Here is a 14,132-nt window from a genome sequence, read left to right as displayed (position 1 = left end):
AACCATTTAAAACTATGGAACAAAAATGTCCTTGGTCCTCAAAGGGTTAAGGGGTTAAAGTGGTTTTTTGAGCTATTTTCTTGAGTTATCTTGAAGATAGGTCATCATCAGTAGTTGATCAACTGGGGACCCCAGGCAATCAACTGCTTGGGTGACCACTTTCACTGGCAAAACGCATATAGCTCCAACCCATACGTAGTGGGCGGCGTCATAATTGACATTGAAATTGGTGAGAACCGTGTCTGCATTTACCAGCAATTGCAACTGCCCAGGGGTCAGAGCTGTCTGCTTCTGTCCTGTAACCTGTGCTTTGCCAGTGGCAGCGGGCGCCCGAACATCTCATTGGTCAGGATCCTGGGTGGCTAAACAAATAGCCCAGAAAACCCATTTTAATTACGTTCCTTTTTCCTGTGCACTTTTGATTTTTTAATTTGAGAATTTTTTTTTTTTTTTTCTGCACCTCTAGCCCGGTATTTATAGGAATGTTCATGTGTACATGTTCCATCTCTTTAATGATACAAAATGTATATTTCTAGTTCGAATAAGGCTGCCTGTCCACGGGCAATTCTTCACTGCATTTCTGCGGCGATAATCAAGCCACCGGAAACGCAGTGAACGCTTTTCATAGACTACTATGGAAAGTGCAGCCCGCTGTCCACGAGCGGAGAATCATAACGATTCTCCGCTCGCTGGATTTAAATCGCAGCATGCTGTGATTAGGCTCACTGCAGAGAATTGTGACTATCTGTCAGATAGGCTCAGCGCGAAGAGCTGTAAGCTCTCCTCGGGGGCGGCTCCCGCAGGGGAGATCTGCTGCGGGATATCGCTACGCCCGTGGACAGGAGGCCTTAGTGAATCGCATGGAGAGCTTCATTAAAGAATGCTTTGTTTTACAATTAATCTCTCATTATAACACTCTATCATCCCAGTGTGGATCACGGCCATCTCCACAAGTCCCTACATAGGTAACATGCTATTCTTAATACTTTCCAAAAGAACAGCTAATCTGCAGGGATGGGAGATTTATTGTCAGGATTATAGGACAAATAGGTGAAATTGAATGTTTATAAGCCGCAGCACATTGGCTAAAGGAGACTTGTTTTTGATGGAGTATACAGCCCATTGATATCTATAGCAGGGTTGTCTTACAGATGCATGGACTTGCCGGTCAGATAGCATTATGTAGATTGGCGCAGCAGGTGACATGACTATATTCCGCATTTTGGGATGAAGTTGGAAAGTCCCCATAAAGATGGGAGCGGAGTTTGATATCGCTATTATGGAAGTGTCAGCTGGAAGATCAACTCCAGAAAGATGAGAAAATTCCCTTACCCACACACATTTTTATTCCTAAATACTTTTCTGCATCAGTAAAGCAAGTGGATAGATGGGCTTCAAAATCAACTGCTACATGTTTGAGTTCTAGTTATGCAGTCATACAGCATTAGAAAAGATGGCTGCTTTCACGCAGAAACAGCACCACATCTGTCCACAGGATTGTGGGTTGCATTGCAACTTGGCCCCACTAACTTCAGCGGTGTTGAGCTGCACTACTAGTCACAACCCATGCCCAGGTGTGGCGCTGATTCTGAAAGGCCATGTTTTGTGATTCTATGAACCCCTTTAGGCCTCCTGTCCACGGGCGTTGCAAAATCCCGCGGCAAATCGCCGCCGCCCAGGAGAAGGAGCCGGCAGGTGAATCTCCGTGGTCAGGCTATCTGACAGGCTGACAACAGAGAGTCGCGGCAATTCGCAGCATGCTGTGAATTGCCGACCGCAAGCAGAGAATCGCTATGATTCTCTGCTCATGGACAGGGGGGAAGCCCTTTCCATAACAAGTCTTTGGAAAGCGTGCATTGCGTTCCCCGCGGCTGGGGAACACAATTCAAAAACACCCGTGGACAGGCAGCCTTAACCCACTAGGAGCATAGAAGATAGTTCCTCTAGAAAAATATTTAAGCTGTACTCCGTTCATCAGTATAATGGGATGGACGTTCATGATCAAACAAATATATCATAAAAGGAACCTGTCACATTGAACACGGAGTCTGATTTGCTGCAGCATGGTATAAAGCAGGAGCAGTTGAGCAGATACTGCTTTATGAGGACAGATTCTGTATAACGTATATTTCATAGAATTCCTGACCATTTTACATTTAGGAGTCCAGTGAGCAGTTCTATTAGACCGTCTTCCCTGTATGACTGCGTCTAAAGATGGCGGTCAATCAAGAAGACTGTCTGGGATGATTTAGTGAATCCTGCACTGAGCAGGAGGTTGGACCTGATGATCCTGGAGGTCCCTTCCAACTCTACCAGTCTATGAAGACTGCCAACTGGAATCCTAAGTGTAGAAAGAACAGAGATTAAAGTGAATAAAAAACAAGTTATGCTGAATCTTTTTCCACACAACTATATTTTGTTGGAGTAATCACTTCATTTAGGTGATACTCAAAGGGTATCATAACCTCTTCAATCACGTATGGCTAATTGCATATGCAGTGCATTAGAGAATACAGTGTCAGACATGTTGCGTTTCAAAATTCGCTTCATCCTGTGAAGCTCTTTTGAGTAAAAGGTATATATGAAAAACACACTGTAGCAGGAGCTGATCATTGTTTGACAGAGGGGTTAGGTTTCCGTAACCCAGCAATAGTTATCAAATTAACCAAAAGTGGCAGCTGACGTGACCATTACAGTATCTCAAGCTTACTGGTGAATGTATACTTTTGCCAAGGCTGGCAGTTATCTTATTTCAATCTGAACATATACTTTTGCTAAAGCCTCCTCCACTGAACTGGTTTTTGACTGCTTTTACAAGTCCGTTACGAACCATTCTAACCCTGAAATAAAATGTGTAAAACACTATTACAGGTTACTCTTACAGTATCAATCTGCTCAGCTCCTCCTACTTTGTAGACTATTGTGTACAGATAGTGTCCTGGATTTCCTTTTGCGTCCAACGACTTAATCAATTAGGAATGTTTACACCCTTCCAGAATAATTATGAATTGATTATGCGCATAAGAAGATTTCACACTGACACAGGTTCAGCATGTATAGGCTTCCTCAATTCTGCTTTATTGTTGGGCGCGCAGCCCCTTTTAAAGAGTTTAACATATCTGCCCATCTGGGCAGGTCAAAGATTACATAGATACAACGTATTGTTTAATTATTGGATAAGCATCTTGAAATTCTTCCATCCTCCGGTCATCTGCCATTGGCCATCATGTGGTAGCAGGACGAGATGAGTGGGTTGTCTTGGACCCACGTGTGGTTCCTGCGATATGATTGGATATTACAGCTTGAACTATTAATTGCATAAATTTCCCGTGTTATTTGCATAAGTTTCCAGTAAAACTGCTTGGGTTATTATTGCGGTAGCTGCTTCAGACTGCGGTTATTTATGTCTGATTTTACTTCTTCTAGAGTTACTAACTGCTAGCTTTGTTTACAGAGTTTAGTAAGCGGAAAGTTTCATGATATGAGGAAGTACATATATTGAATACATGAAAGAATATCTATAATCGTAGAAAAACAGACAACAATGGAAAAGTACTGTAATTTGGTATACAGAATGCTTAACATATAAAAACAGGTCCACTGTCCACTATCCAATATAGATATATTGGATTTCCACTACAATAGGACTACTAGTACTTATTAGGAAATTATGGTGTCAGTGTTTCTGGTGACATAATGCACCCACACAGCTGTAGTACATGCATTATAATCCCCACATATCACACACACAGCTCTACTACATGTATCCTGATTCTCACACACACACACACAGCTGTGGTACATCCATGATGATTTCCACACATCACCAGCTCAGCAGACTCCTGGATACAGTGATAAGCCCCTGGTCATGTGATCACTGACTCCACCCATACAGGCGATCACATGATGGTGACGTCCTCACAGCTCCTGGTGGCTGCTGTCGGCTTATCCAGTATACAGTACTTTTTACCAAACTGCACAATGGCTCCTCCCACAGCAGTGACATCACCACAGGTCCTTCAGCCCACCAGATCTCTTCTACCAAACTTCACAAAGGCTCCTCCCTCAGCAGTAACATCACCACGGGTCCTTCAGCCTACCAGATTTCTGTGGTGGTGGTGGGTCAGTGTCTTCTGTCAGGACCGCTGAGTTGTATCTGAGATAATAACGACTTAGTTGTATTCTCATTTTGTTATTTTTGTGCTCTCCTTCCAAGAGCCCTAACTTTGTTGTTCTTCTGTCGGTCAGGCTTTGTTTTTATATATGTTGTAGGACCTGCGATGACGTCACCAGGGGCGCAACATGAGAAGCACCAACACACATACATATAACGGACAAATGGTGGCTAGTAGTTTGATTTAAGCTGCCTGTCCACGCGCGTAGTGATATCCCGCAGCAGATCTCCGCCACGGGAGCCACCGCCAGGGAGCAAGAGACAGCTGACGGTTATCTGCACTAAGCCTATCTGACAGATGGGCTCACCGCGGAGAATTGCAGCATGCTGCGATTTAAATCCCACAAGCGGAGAATCGCTATGATTCTCCGCTCGTGGACGCCGCAGCTGTGCTTTCAGGCAGCGTCAAAATCGCCGGCGAAATCATGCCCGTGGACATGTAGCCTAAGGGATATGCAGAGTTATAAACACATGGCTGGTTTCTTCCAGAAACCATGGCACGGCTGTCCATGAGGTTGTGTGTGGTATTGTAGTTCGGCTCCATTGAAGTCAATTGCCCTGAGCCACATCAGCACATACAAGTTAAGGTCAGGTATGGTACTATTTTTGGAAGAGATACATGTTTTTTTAATTCTGGAAGCCCTTTTAAAGATGGATAGCAAAATCCATTTTTTGGGTGTACAGGTTTCTGTGTATTAAAATCTCTTGTTTTTGTCTTGTGTTGTAGGTTTTGTATGCAGAAAAGTGTCAAACTTGTGCCTGGTGTCACTCTGGACCTCATTGAGAAGTAAGTAAAGGTTTCGAAATCCAATATTTTTTTTTAATCTAGTTTTAGGCATTTTTAAAGAGATTGCCTGGTTTTATGGCAAGTGTACGTACTTGAATAAGCTAATGAATTTCAATGGTTGTGACTGACCTTGGTGAGTTGAGTGAAAGCGGTTGTCCTGCAGTTCTTGCGCCCCTCTGTTTTGCAGGCCTCCTTTTGCCTTCTGTTTGATAATAAACTTCAACCCTCAGTAGTATTAATAATGTGGTTTGAAATAAAGAATATTACTTTGAGGACAGCAAGAGGCGATAGTGGTTATTTCTAGTGAGTGCACTATATTAGTTGTCTGTGGGACGCCAAGAACACAACTTGTAATGTCACCAAATTTCTCCCTAAAGGTTTTTGGTGTAGACTCCATACGCAGGACGGCCCAGATTCTCAACCTGTGGTGCATATACCTCCGGGGCTAGTCATCATGTCCTATGGGGTACCTGTACTTTTCTAATGACAGTGTAATGTACAGTACAGCTCAGTGAATACCGTATATACCGGCGTATAAGGCGACGGGGCGTATAAGACGACCCCCCAACTTTCACCTTATACGCCGGTAATACAGTGGAGAAAAAAAAAATCATTACTCACCTCCCCCGGCGTTCTGTCGCGCTCCGGCAGGATGTCGCTCGCTCCTCGTCCCCGGCGCAGCATTGCTTTCTGAATGCGGGGCTTGAAATCCCCGCCTCCAGAAAGCTAATACACACGCCGTCAGCCAGTTACAGCCATTCAATGACATCATTGAATGGCTATGATTGGCTAAAACACACGTGGCTTCAGCCAATCACACTATTCAATGACATCATTGAATGGGTGTGATTGCTAACACACGTGCGCCTTCAGCCAATCACAGCCATTCAATGCTGTCATTGAATGGCTGACGGCGTGTGTATTAGCTTTCTGGAGGCGGGGATTTCAAGCCCCGCATTCAGAAAGCAATGCTACGCCGGGGACGAGGAGCGAGCGACATCCTGCTGGAGCGCGACAGAACGCCGGGGGAGGTGACTAATGATTTTTTTTTTTTACACTTTTGGTTTTTTTTGTATTACCGGTGTATAAGACGACCCCCGACTTCAGTGCAGATTTTTCGGGGTTCAAAAGTCGTCTTATACGCTGGTATATACGGTAATAGCCTTGGGGAGGGTGTTTCACTACAGCATATGGAAAGAGGGTACTATGTACTATGTCTGGATACACTGAGAAACACTGGTGTATTTATATGGGTGAATATGCACGAGTTTTGTGCGATTTGCGAGCTGCACAGAACTTGCACATTTTGAAATAACCCATTATTATTTTTAGCTTGCACTGCTAGTGTGAGATCGAAAAATCGCAGCGTGTCCCATTTTTGTCAATTCCACTGCAGGAATCGCCCATTATTTCCTATGGGTGCATGACAAAAGTGTTACTTTTTTTTTATTTTTTTTATTTCTTGAGGCGTGACCTGGACGTTACCTGTCGGTGAGCCAGCCAACCCATACATCCATTAGAGACATACTACACTAATACCAATACACCCCAGGACATAGTTAAACGTAAGGACTATACAATCTCATTTTAAAGGAGGCTGATGGGAATGCGGATGGCTCATGTGATCAAAAACATGAGACCAAAGACAATCCACATAATTTACTGTAGTGCAGCATGTGTCCACCACCTCTTAATTACATCTGTAAAGTTGTTATAGTCGCTGTCTACAACTAGACCCTGTAACTTTACCAGTATGACTGTGTACAGCCCCTATTCTGGAGTGGTCAGAGATGTTCAGGACAAGATCACCTTGTGTTCAAAAGACAATCTCACATTGACTAAAGCCCAGGAGCAAGGAGGAAAAGATAATTGGTTTTAGAGCATTCAGTCTTGGGAGACCAAGCATGTTCAGATTAATTAGCGATATCCATGAGCAGAGGGGCTGGTGGTAATTATTTATAGTCCAGGTAGGGCATTAATCCAAAATCTGCTAACTCTTCTATTCCTGCATTGTTTGATACTGGAGTTTTTAACCTTTTCCAGGTCATTTCTATGGACCTTAACTAATTAAAGACCAAGCAACGTAAATTTACGGCGTTTGGCCCTAGGCCGTAATCCCATCCAATAACAAAAATATGACATGGAATTGAAGCTTCTGCAATGTAACAGGAGCAGGTCGGAGCCTTAGCTGCTGTTCACAGCCAAGGACCCAGAGGAGAAGGCAGTAGCTGTTTTTAACAGCTTCTGCCTTGTCTCTTGCAGGCTTCACAGCACTTAGCACTATGTAGTAAATAGAGTAAGTGAAAGTGTCATCCCTGCTATTCGTGCCGTTGATCATGTGACTGCCAGGTGCTCCTCGCCACAGCAGAGCTTGCAGGGTCCTAGCAGACACAGATCAGCTTGATCAGTGACACCAGTGGAAAAGTGTGAGACTTATATATTTATTTTAAAAACTGCGTGAATGTCGCTCAGGGGTCTCATATGACGTTATGGGGGACATATATGTTAAAAATAAAATGGTTGCAATAATAAATTTAAAAGAAATTACAGAATAGAATATGAAAACGAACTGACTGCAATCTCAATATGTGTCACGTAATCCGAGACTGTAAAAATTATATATCAAAACATCTGAAACAAAATGAGGGTCCCATTACTGTACTTTTAGCAGAAATATATTAATTAAAGTTCACTATGAAATAAATACATTTTTGTTTGCTTTTTTAAGCTTTATACTCCTAAGAAATAAAAAAAAAATGAGAAAAAAATCAGTTAATATATAGAAAAAAATAGCCCTATATGTCATAGAAAATAAAATGCGGCAAAAATATTGGTAACTGAAGAAGAAAAAACAGGGCCCTAAAACCACTACAAGGTAAAAAGTGTCTAGTCCTTTCACACTGAAACACCCTGGTCCTTAAGTGGTTAAAATAACATTTTTAAGATTTGAATGGACTGAAGAATACTGGATTTTAAAGGTGCTATTTGGTAATAAAATGTTTCTGCCATTATTATTCATATTTTCTCTAAGATTACTGGATTACAGGCTGCTTCATTACTGGAAGATAGATGATTGATGAAATAAGTCATAATACATAACAGTATACAGTGCAATATACACAGCAGTATACAGTTGGGTTGATGTCTGCGCTGTGACTAGGCCGTCCCAAGACATTTCCATGTGTTCTCTTAGATACCTTTAGTGTAGCGAGAGCAGTATGTTTCGGGTCATTGTCCTGCTGGAAGGTGAATCTCCATACCGGTCTCAAATCTCTGGCAGACAAACCAGTTTTCCTCAAGAATTGGTCCGTATTTACGGCCATCCATCCCTCCTTGAATCCGGACCAGTTTTCTGATTCCTGCTGATGAAAATTACCCGCCTAGCATGATGCTGCCAACACCGCGCTTAACGGTAGGAATGGTGTTCTTGGGGTGATGGAAGTGCTGGGTTCTCACCACTCACAGAATTTCCCATGATGACCAAAAAGTTCAGTTTTAGTTTATTTGACCACAGACCCTTCTTCTGTTAGGGAGTCGGCCACAGGCTGCGTGGGGAACTCCAGACGTATCTCCTTATGTTTTAGTTAAGCAATGGACTTTTTCTGACTGCTCTTCCATAAAGGCTCACTGTGTGGAGTGTAGGATTTATAGTGGGCCTACGGACAGCTACTTCCATCTCCGCTGTGGCTCTTCGGAGTTCCTTAAGAGTTATCGTTAGTGTCTTGTTGAATCTTTGAATCTGTTTCAGAATAGGTTATTTATACTGACATGGCAGATCATGTGACACTTTTTTTAATTGCACATCAGGGGATCTTATACAACTAATTATGTGACTTCTTGGGTTAATGGGTTGAACCAAACCTTATTTAGGGATTTCATATCAAAGAGGGTGAATACATATGCAGTGACAAGTTTTTAATTTACATTTTAAACCATTTGGTTTTTTTCTTTCCACACCTGTAGTTTGGTCTATTTTGTCAGGTCCATTACATAAATCTAAATTAATATTTTGATACAAAAACTGGTGTAAACTAAGCCAACTAATATTTGGTATAAAGTTGGACTAGACAGTCCAAGATACAAGAGTTCTCATCCAGCCGAGTTTCTGCGATAAATGTGGTGCATCTAGTTTCTCTTTCTAATGCACTATGAGGAGCCATGTGCCCCACCGCTAGCCTTAAAGGGGTTGTCCCGCGGTAGCAAGTGGGTCTATACACTTCTGTATGGCCATAATAATGCACTTTGTAATGTACATTGTGCATTAATTATGAGCCATACAGAAGTTATAAAAAGTTTTTCACTTACCTGCTCCGTTGCTAGCGTCCTCGTTCCCATGGAGCCGACTAATTTTCGCCGTCTAATGGCCAAATTAGCCGCGCTTGCGCAGTCCGGGTCTTCTTCTGTTCTCAATGGGGCTCCGTGTAGCTCCGCCCCGTCACGTGCCGAATCCAGCCAATCAGGAGGCTGGAATCGGCAATGGACCGCACAGAAGAGCTGCGGTCCACGGAGGAAGAAGATCCCGGCGGCCATCTTCACCGGTAAGTATAGAAGTCACCGGAGCGCGGGGATTCAGGTAAGCGCTGTGCTGGTTTTTTTTTTAAGTCCCTGCATCGGGGTTGTCTCGCGCCGAACGGGGGGGGGGTTGAAAAAAAAAAAAACCCGTTTCGGCACGGGACAACCCCTTTAAGTTACTTGGACCTTGCTGGTTGTAGGGCTTATGGTCATTTTATTTTCTATTGGCTAAACAAGAGAGCTTTATACAGGGTAGATCCTAACATTGATGAGCTCCAACATCACTTATATGTAAGTAGAATGAGCATTCCTTGACCACTGTTGGCATCACATATGGTTTTAGAATCTTTCCCCCATTCAGCTGACTTATAGTTGTCATTGGTGAATCTGCATGGCGCCACCTGGGATCTCCATGAACAGCCCCTTGGGCAGGGGGCGCCACTTGGAATTTTTCATGTGGGTGTTTCTAGATCCCCAAAGGGTTTCCTAGTTAACCCTGTAGTATTAATGGTGAGGTTTTTCTTGAGGTGCCATAAGGAATAAGACTGCTGCTATAATAAGTAGTGCTATTTGTTCTTGTAGGCTGAAATATAAGGTGCTGCACCTCTCACCTTTTAACAAAGTCCCTTAATCAAAGGAAATCTCATTAAATGTCCACGCAGATCAAGCTTGGAACCGCTGTAGCAATGGCTTCTGATCTCGCTGGCCGTTCTGCAGCTTTAGGCTTTGTTCTACCTCCTGATTACTTGGGGATTTTGAGAAACTATGAACTCAGCAATATTATTTTTTTTCCAATTACGACATTGTCAATGAGGGGAGGACTCAGCGAGCTACTTGTTTGGCTTCAATACCTCTACTAATATTGGTTTGTTTCATTCCCTAATTCTTAATTGCTCTGCATGAGCGACTTAGATGCCGCTTAAGGAAACCTATTATATAGCATTATACATATTATAGGCACATTTGCAGCTTTTCATATCAGTGAAGTTGCTGGAGGACCAGTAGGAGTAAGGTTCTTGCTGTTCTCTCATTATACTGCCTTCTTTACATAAACCCATCTCTCCAATGTCCCCACTAGTAGATAGGAATGTCTGTACGCCACCGAGAATAGGATCTCCTTACAATGACCATCTCATCGATAACGTGTGATGTATGCGGATAGTAATCTGGTAAAATTCTTTAAACTGACGTGCTAGGATGGCGGGATAGGACGCACCTAAGCTTAGCTCCTGCTCCATCTGCAGAGTTTACCCTACCAGGCCTTATAATCTTCCCAGGAGGACTTCTCTTTCAGCATGGGCAAAAAGAAGACCCAGCCCCGCTCTGCAGCGAAAAGAGAGGGCGGCTGCATTAGCCGCTTCTTTAACCCCGCGGCTTCCACGGACGGGGAGGCAGTGGATCCGGAGACGCTCGCTCCCAGCTCAGCTCTTCACTCCACATAAGAGAGGGATTCAAGCGGAAGCCGCAGCAGAGAAAGCCACACATCCGTAGCGAGCGGTGAGAATGGAGAAAGGGGACTGATGGCTCTGCTGGAGCGCCGATGCCAGCTTCTTAGCGGGGGCCCAGGACCCCCTCCTAACGGCCCAGTGGAACATGTGGCCAGCAATGGCAGCCTCCCAAAACAGGGAAGTGCGCTGCTGGATAAGCAGGGAGAGGTGGAGGAGGATGGAGAGAGGACAGAGTCCCCTAATGAAGCAGCTTCTCACACCTCTGTGCCGGCTACCTATCACAACATGGCAGTGCAGCAGATCTCCCATACACATGGCCCCAGCAGCAGCTCCCACATTAAGTGTGATACACCACATAACTCTCCAGGATCCAGTCCCAGAGACATTATGAACACCAGGGGGGAACCCCTAAGCACATATGAAACCCCCTCAATTCCACAGCATAGCTCCCTGCACTGTGTTGAGGCTGACAGCTCTCCTTCATGGCACTCTTCTTCCCCTAGGAATTCCAGAGGGATGTGGATCCCATACTCTCCCTTTATGAGCACTAAGGAGGTGGAAGACTAATGGGATTGGAAGGCCCATATTAGGGCTCTCCCCACAAAGGCTGAAATTAAAGGGGTTGTCTCGCGGCGAAAGCGGGAAAAAATTTTTTTCACTTACTCCCGCATTCTGCCCTGTTAAAAAGAAAGCATAGGTTAGTTTTTAAAAAGCACATTGCGCTTACCTGCATCAACGTTCTGCAGCTTCTTCTATTCTTCTTTTAAAGATGGCGCCGCTGGTCTTCTCCCACGGTGCACCGCGGGTCTTCTCCCATGGTGCACCGTGGATTTTCTTCTCCTTCCTTGCGTTCCATTGCCGATTCCAGCCTCCTGATTGGCTGGAATCGGCACACGTGACGGGGCGGAGCTACGATGACGATGCGGTGAGCAGCTCTCCGGCACGAGCGGCCCCATTCACCAGGCAGAAGACCGGACTGCGCAAGCGCGTCTAAAAAAGCAAGAAGCCAGCGAAATTAGACGGAGCCATGGAGACGGGGACGCTAGCAACGGAGCAGGTAAGTGAATAACTTCTGTATGGCTCATATTTAATGCACGATGTACATTACAAAGTGCATTAATATGGCCATACAGAAGTGTATAACCCCACTTGCTTTCGCGAGACAACCCCTTTAACTCCTCATTTTCACACCTTAAACAGACCCCTAAACAAGCAGTGGCACAAATCAGGAAAGAAATTCAGCAGATGGGCCATAGAGTGAATGCCCTGGAGGAAAAGCAGGATCAAACTGCGTCAATTCTTGAATCTCACAGACAGGTCATATTGTCCCAGTCCACACAGATCTCCAATATCCTCTCACACATTGATGACCTTGAAAACCGGCATAGGTGGAATAATCGCATTAAGGGATTACCAGAAGAAGTCACTAATGCTCAGTTAAAAACAGTGGGCTCAGGAATTTTTCAGAGCTTTTACCCAGAGGTCTCAAGACAAACATATTGAAATAGACCGAATCCATAGGGCACTGGGCCCCAAGGATCTCGATCCAAAATGCCCACGCGATGTTATTTACCGTGTCCACTTTTATAAAGACAAGGAAGACATCCTAAAACTGGTCAGGAGTGTCAAAAAATTGTCATATCGGGATACTCCTATATTGCTCTTGCAAGACTTAGCCAGAAGAACCTTATGACTTCAAAGGGCTCTAAAGCCACTATTGGACGCTCTCCGAGGGAGCAACATCCCATATCGCTGGGACTACCCATTTCAACTGGTGGCCTTGAGAAACGGCAAATCTGCAACCCTTCATTCCCTAGGGGACTTGCCAAATTTCTTACGTACTTTGGATCTCCTTACCGGTGTAGCCGACTGTGCCCTTGCTTCCAGCCCAACCATCTGTGGAAGCATGGCACACTGTTGAACCGAAACGTGGAGAGGAGGACCGCATACCCAGACACCCTCCAATCTGAAGAAGCTAGCACCATCTTTGGGATTGCTGCAACCCCGAGAGATGGTATCTGAAGGTGTTGTCTCCCTGTGTGCCCCCAGCACAGCGGAGACCATACGGTTTGGGTGGTTTCAGATATGCTGGGAAACCTGATGTACTTATCTCCCTCCACCCATGTTTTCTCTTTCTTCCTTTTCTTCCTATTGTTCTCTCTCCCTAATATGGTATCACAAAGTTATTTTCGGATCTAACGTGACGCTAGCTGTACTTTAATTACTTCTATTTTCCCATCGGCCTGGTGGGTCAAACCTCCTACGACCTTTTCTATAAATTTGCCTGGTATATGTTTATATGCTCATATGTTCCATACAGGACACTATACTATTTGTTTGGGATGGGAAGAGAAAGCAGGAGAGGAGCCCCCACCCACCTCCTCGACTAGGCCGAATGACACTAAGTGTAGTCCGTTTCCCGGTATTACCCAGGGACTAGCCTACCAAGTCCCGGGCTGGGTCCGGCTGTACAGTTATTTCCTATGTTTTTTCCTTCCCCTCCCTCCTTCCCTACGCCTAATCTCCAGTGACAAGAGCTCGTTAGTCAAATATATATTCATGGATAACCTAACATTTTGTTCTTATAACACCAGGGGCCTAAATAAACCGCCCAAATAAGAGGTCAGATTCTCAAACACTTAGACAAAAACAAGGTTATGATTGCACTTCTACAGGAGACTGACTCCTCCACAGGTAACATCCCAAATTGCAATTCCAAACATTACTCAACCTGGTTTTACAGTCCTCCTCCAGAAAAAAAAGTCTGCGAAGTGTCAATAGCTCTTCATAGACTATTTTTCCATCGTGTCATCTCTTCAGAGATTAAAGCGGGGTGGGGGGGGGACTTAGGTAGTCTTGCGTCATCTAACTAAGGACAGATATTTTTGAGACTCGTACCAAGGTTCTCTCCATCCTAGACATTTAGATGAGGATATCATTGAACAAGAAATTAAAGATGTAATCAAAGATCTTAAAATAGGTAAAAGTCCAGGCCCAGATGGCTTTACACCACGTTTCTACAAAATATTCGGAGACCTATTGAGTGCAATCTTATCAAAATCATTTATTGCCATCTCAGGGACATTCCCTTTCCCATCCCATGCCTTACAGGCAATAATTATGGTCCTTCCAAAACCAGGGAAAGATCACTCTTTGTGCTCCAATTATCGCCCCATATCCCTCCTTAAAGGGGTTGTCCCGCGCCGAAACG

The 14,132-nt window shown here is 44.3% G+C and overlaps 1 protein-coding gene across 2 annotated transcripts in view; it reads left to right on the top strand.

Moving 5' to 3' along the window:
- The window catches only part of RPTOR (regulatory associated protein of MTOR complex 1), a 412,277-nt gene that overhangs the window by 301,753 nt on the left and 96,392 nt on the right, over positions 1 to 14,132 (top strand). For both annotated transcript variants that reach the window (XM_066587408.1, XM_066587407.1), the window contains exon 7: positions 4,902 to 4,961. In XM_066587408.1, the coding sequence (XP_066443505.1) occupies positions 4,902 to 4,961 (60 nt within the window). The remainder of the gene's footprint in view (positions 1 to 4,901; positions 4,962 to 14,132) is intronic.

Source organism: Eleutherodactylus coqui, chromosome 13 (genome assembly GCF_035609145.1).
Source record: "Eleutherodactylus coqui strain aEleCoq1 chromosome 13, aEleCoq1.hap1, whole genome shotgun sequence".
Lineage (NCBI taxonomy): Eukaryota > Metazoa > Chordata > Amphibia > Anura > Eleutherodactylidae > Eleutherodactylus > Eleutherodactylus coqui.
Note: the sequence above shows the minus strand (reverse complement) of the source record. Positions and strands in the feature narration are given on the sequence as shown.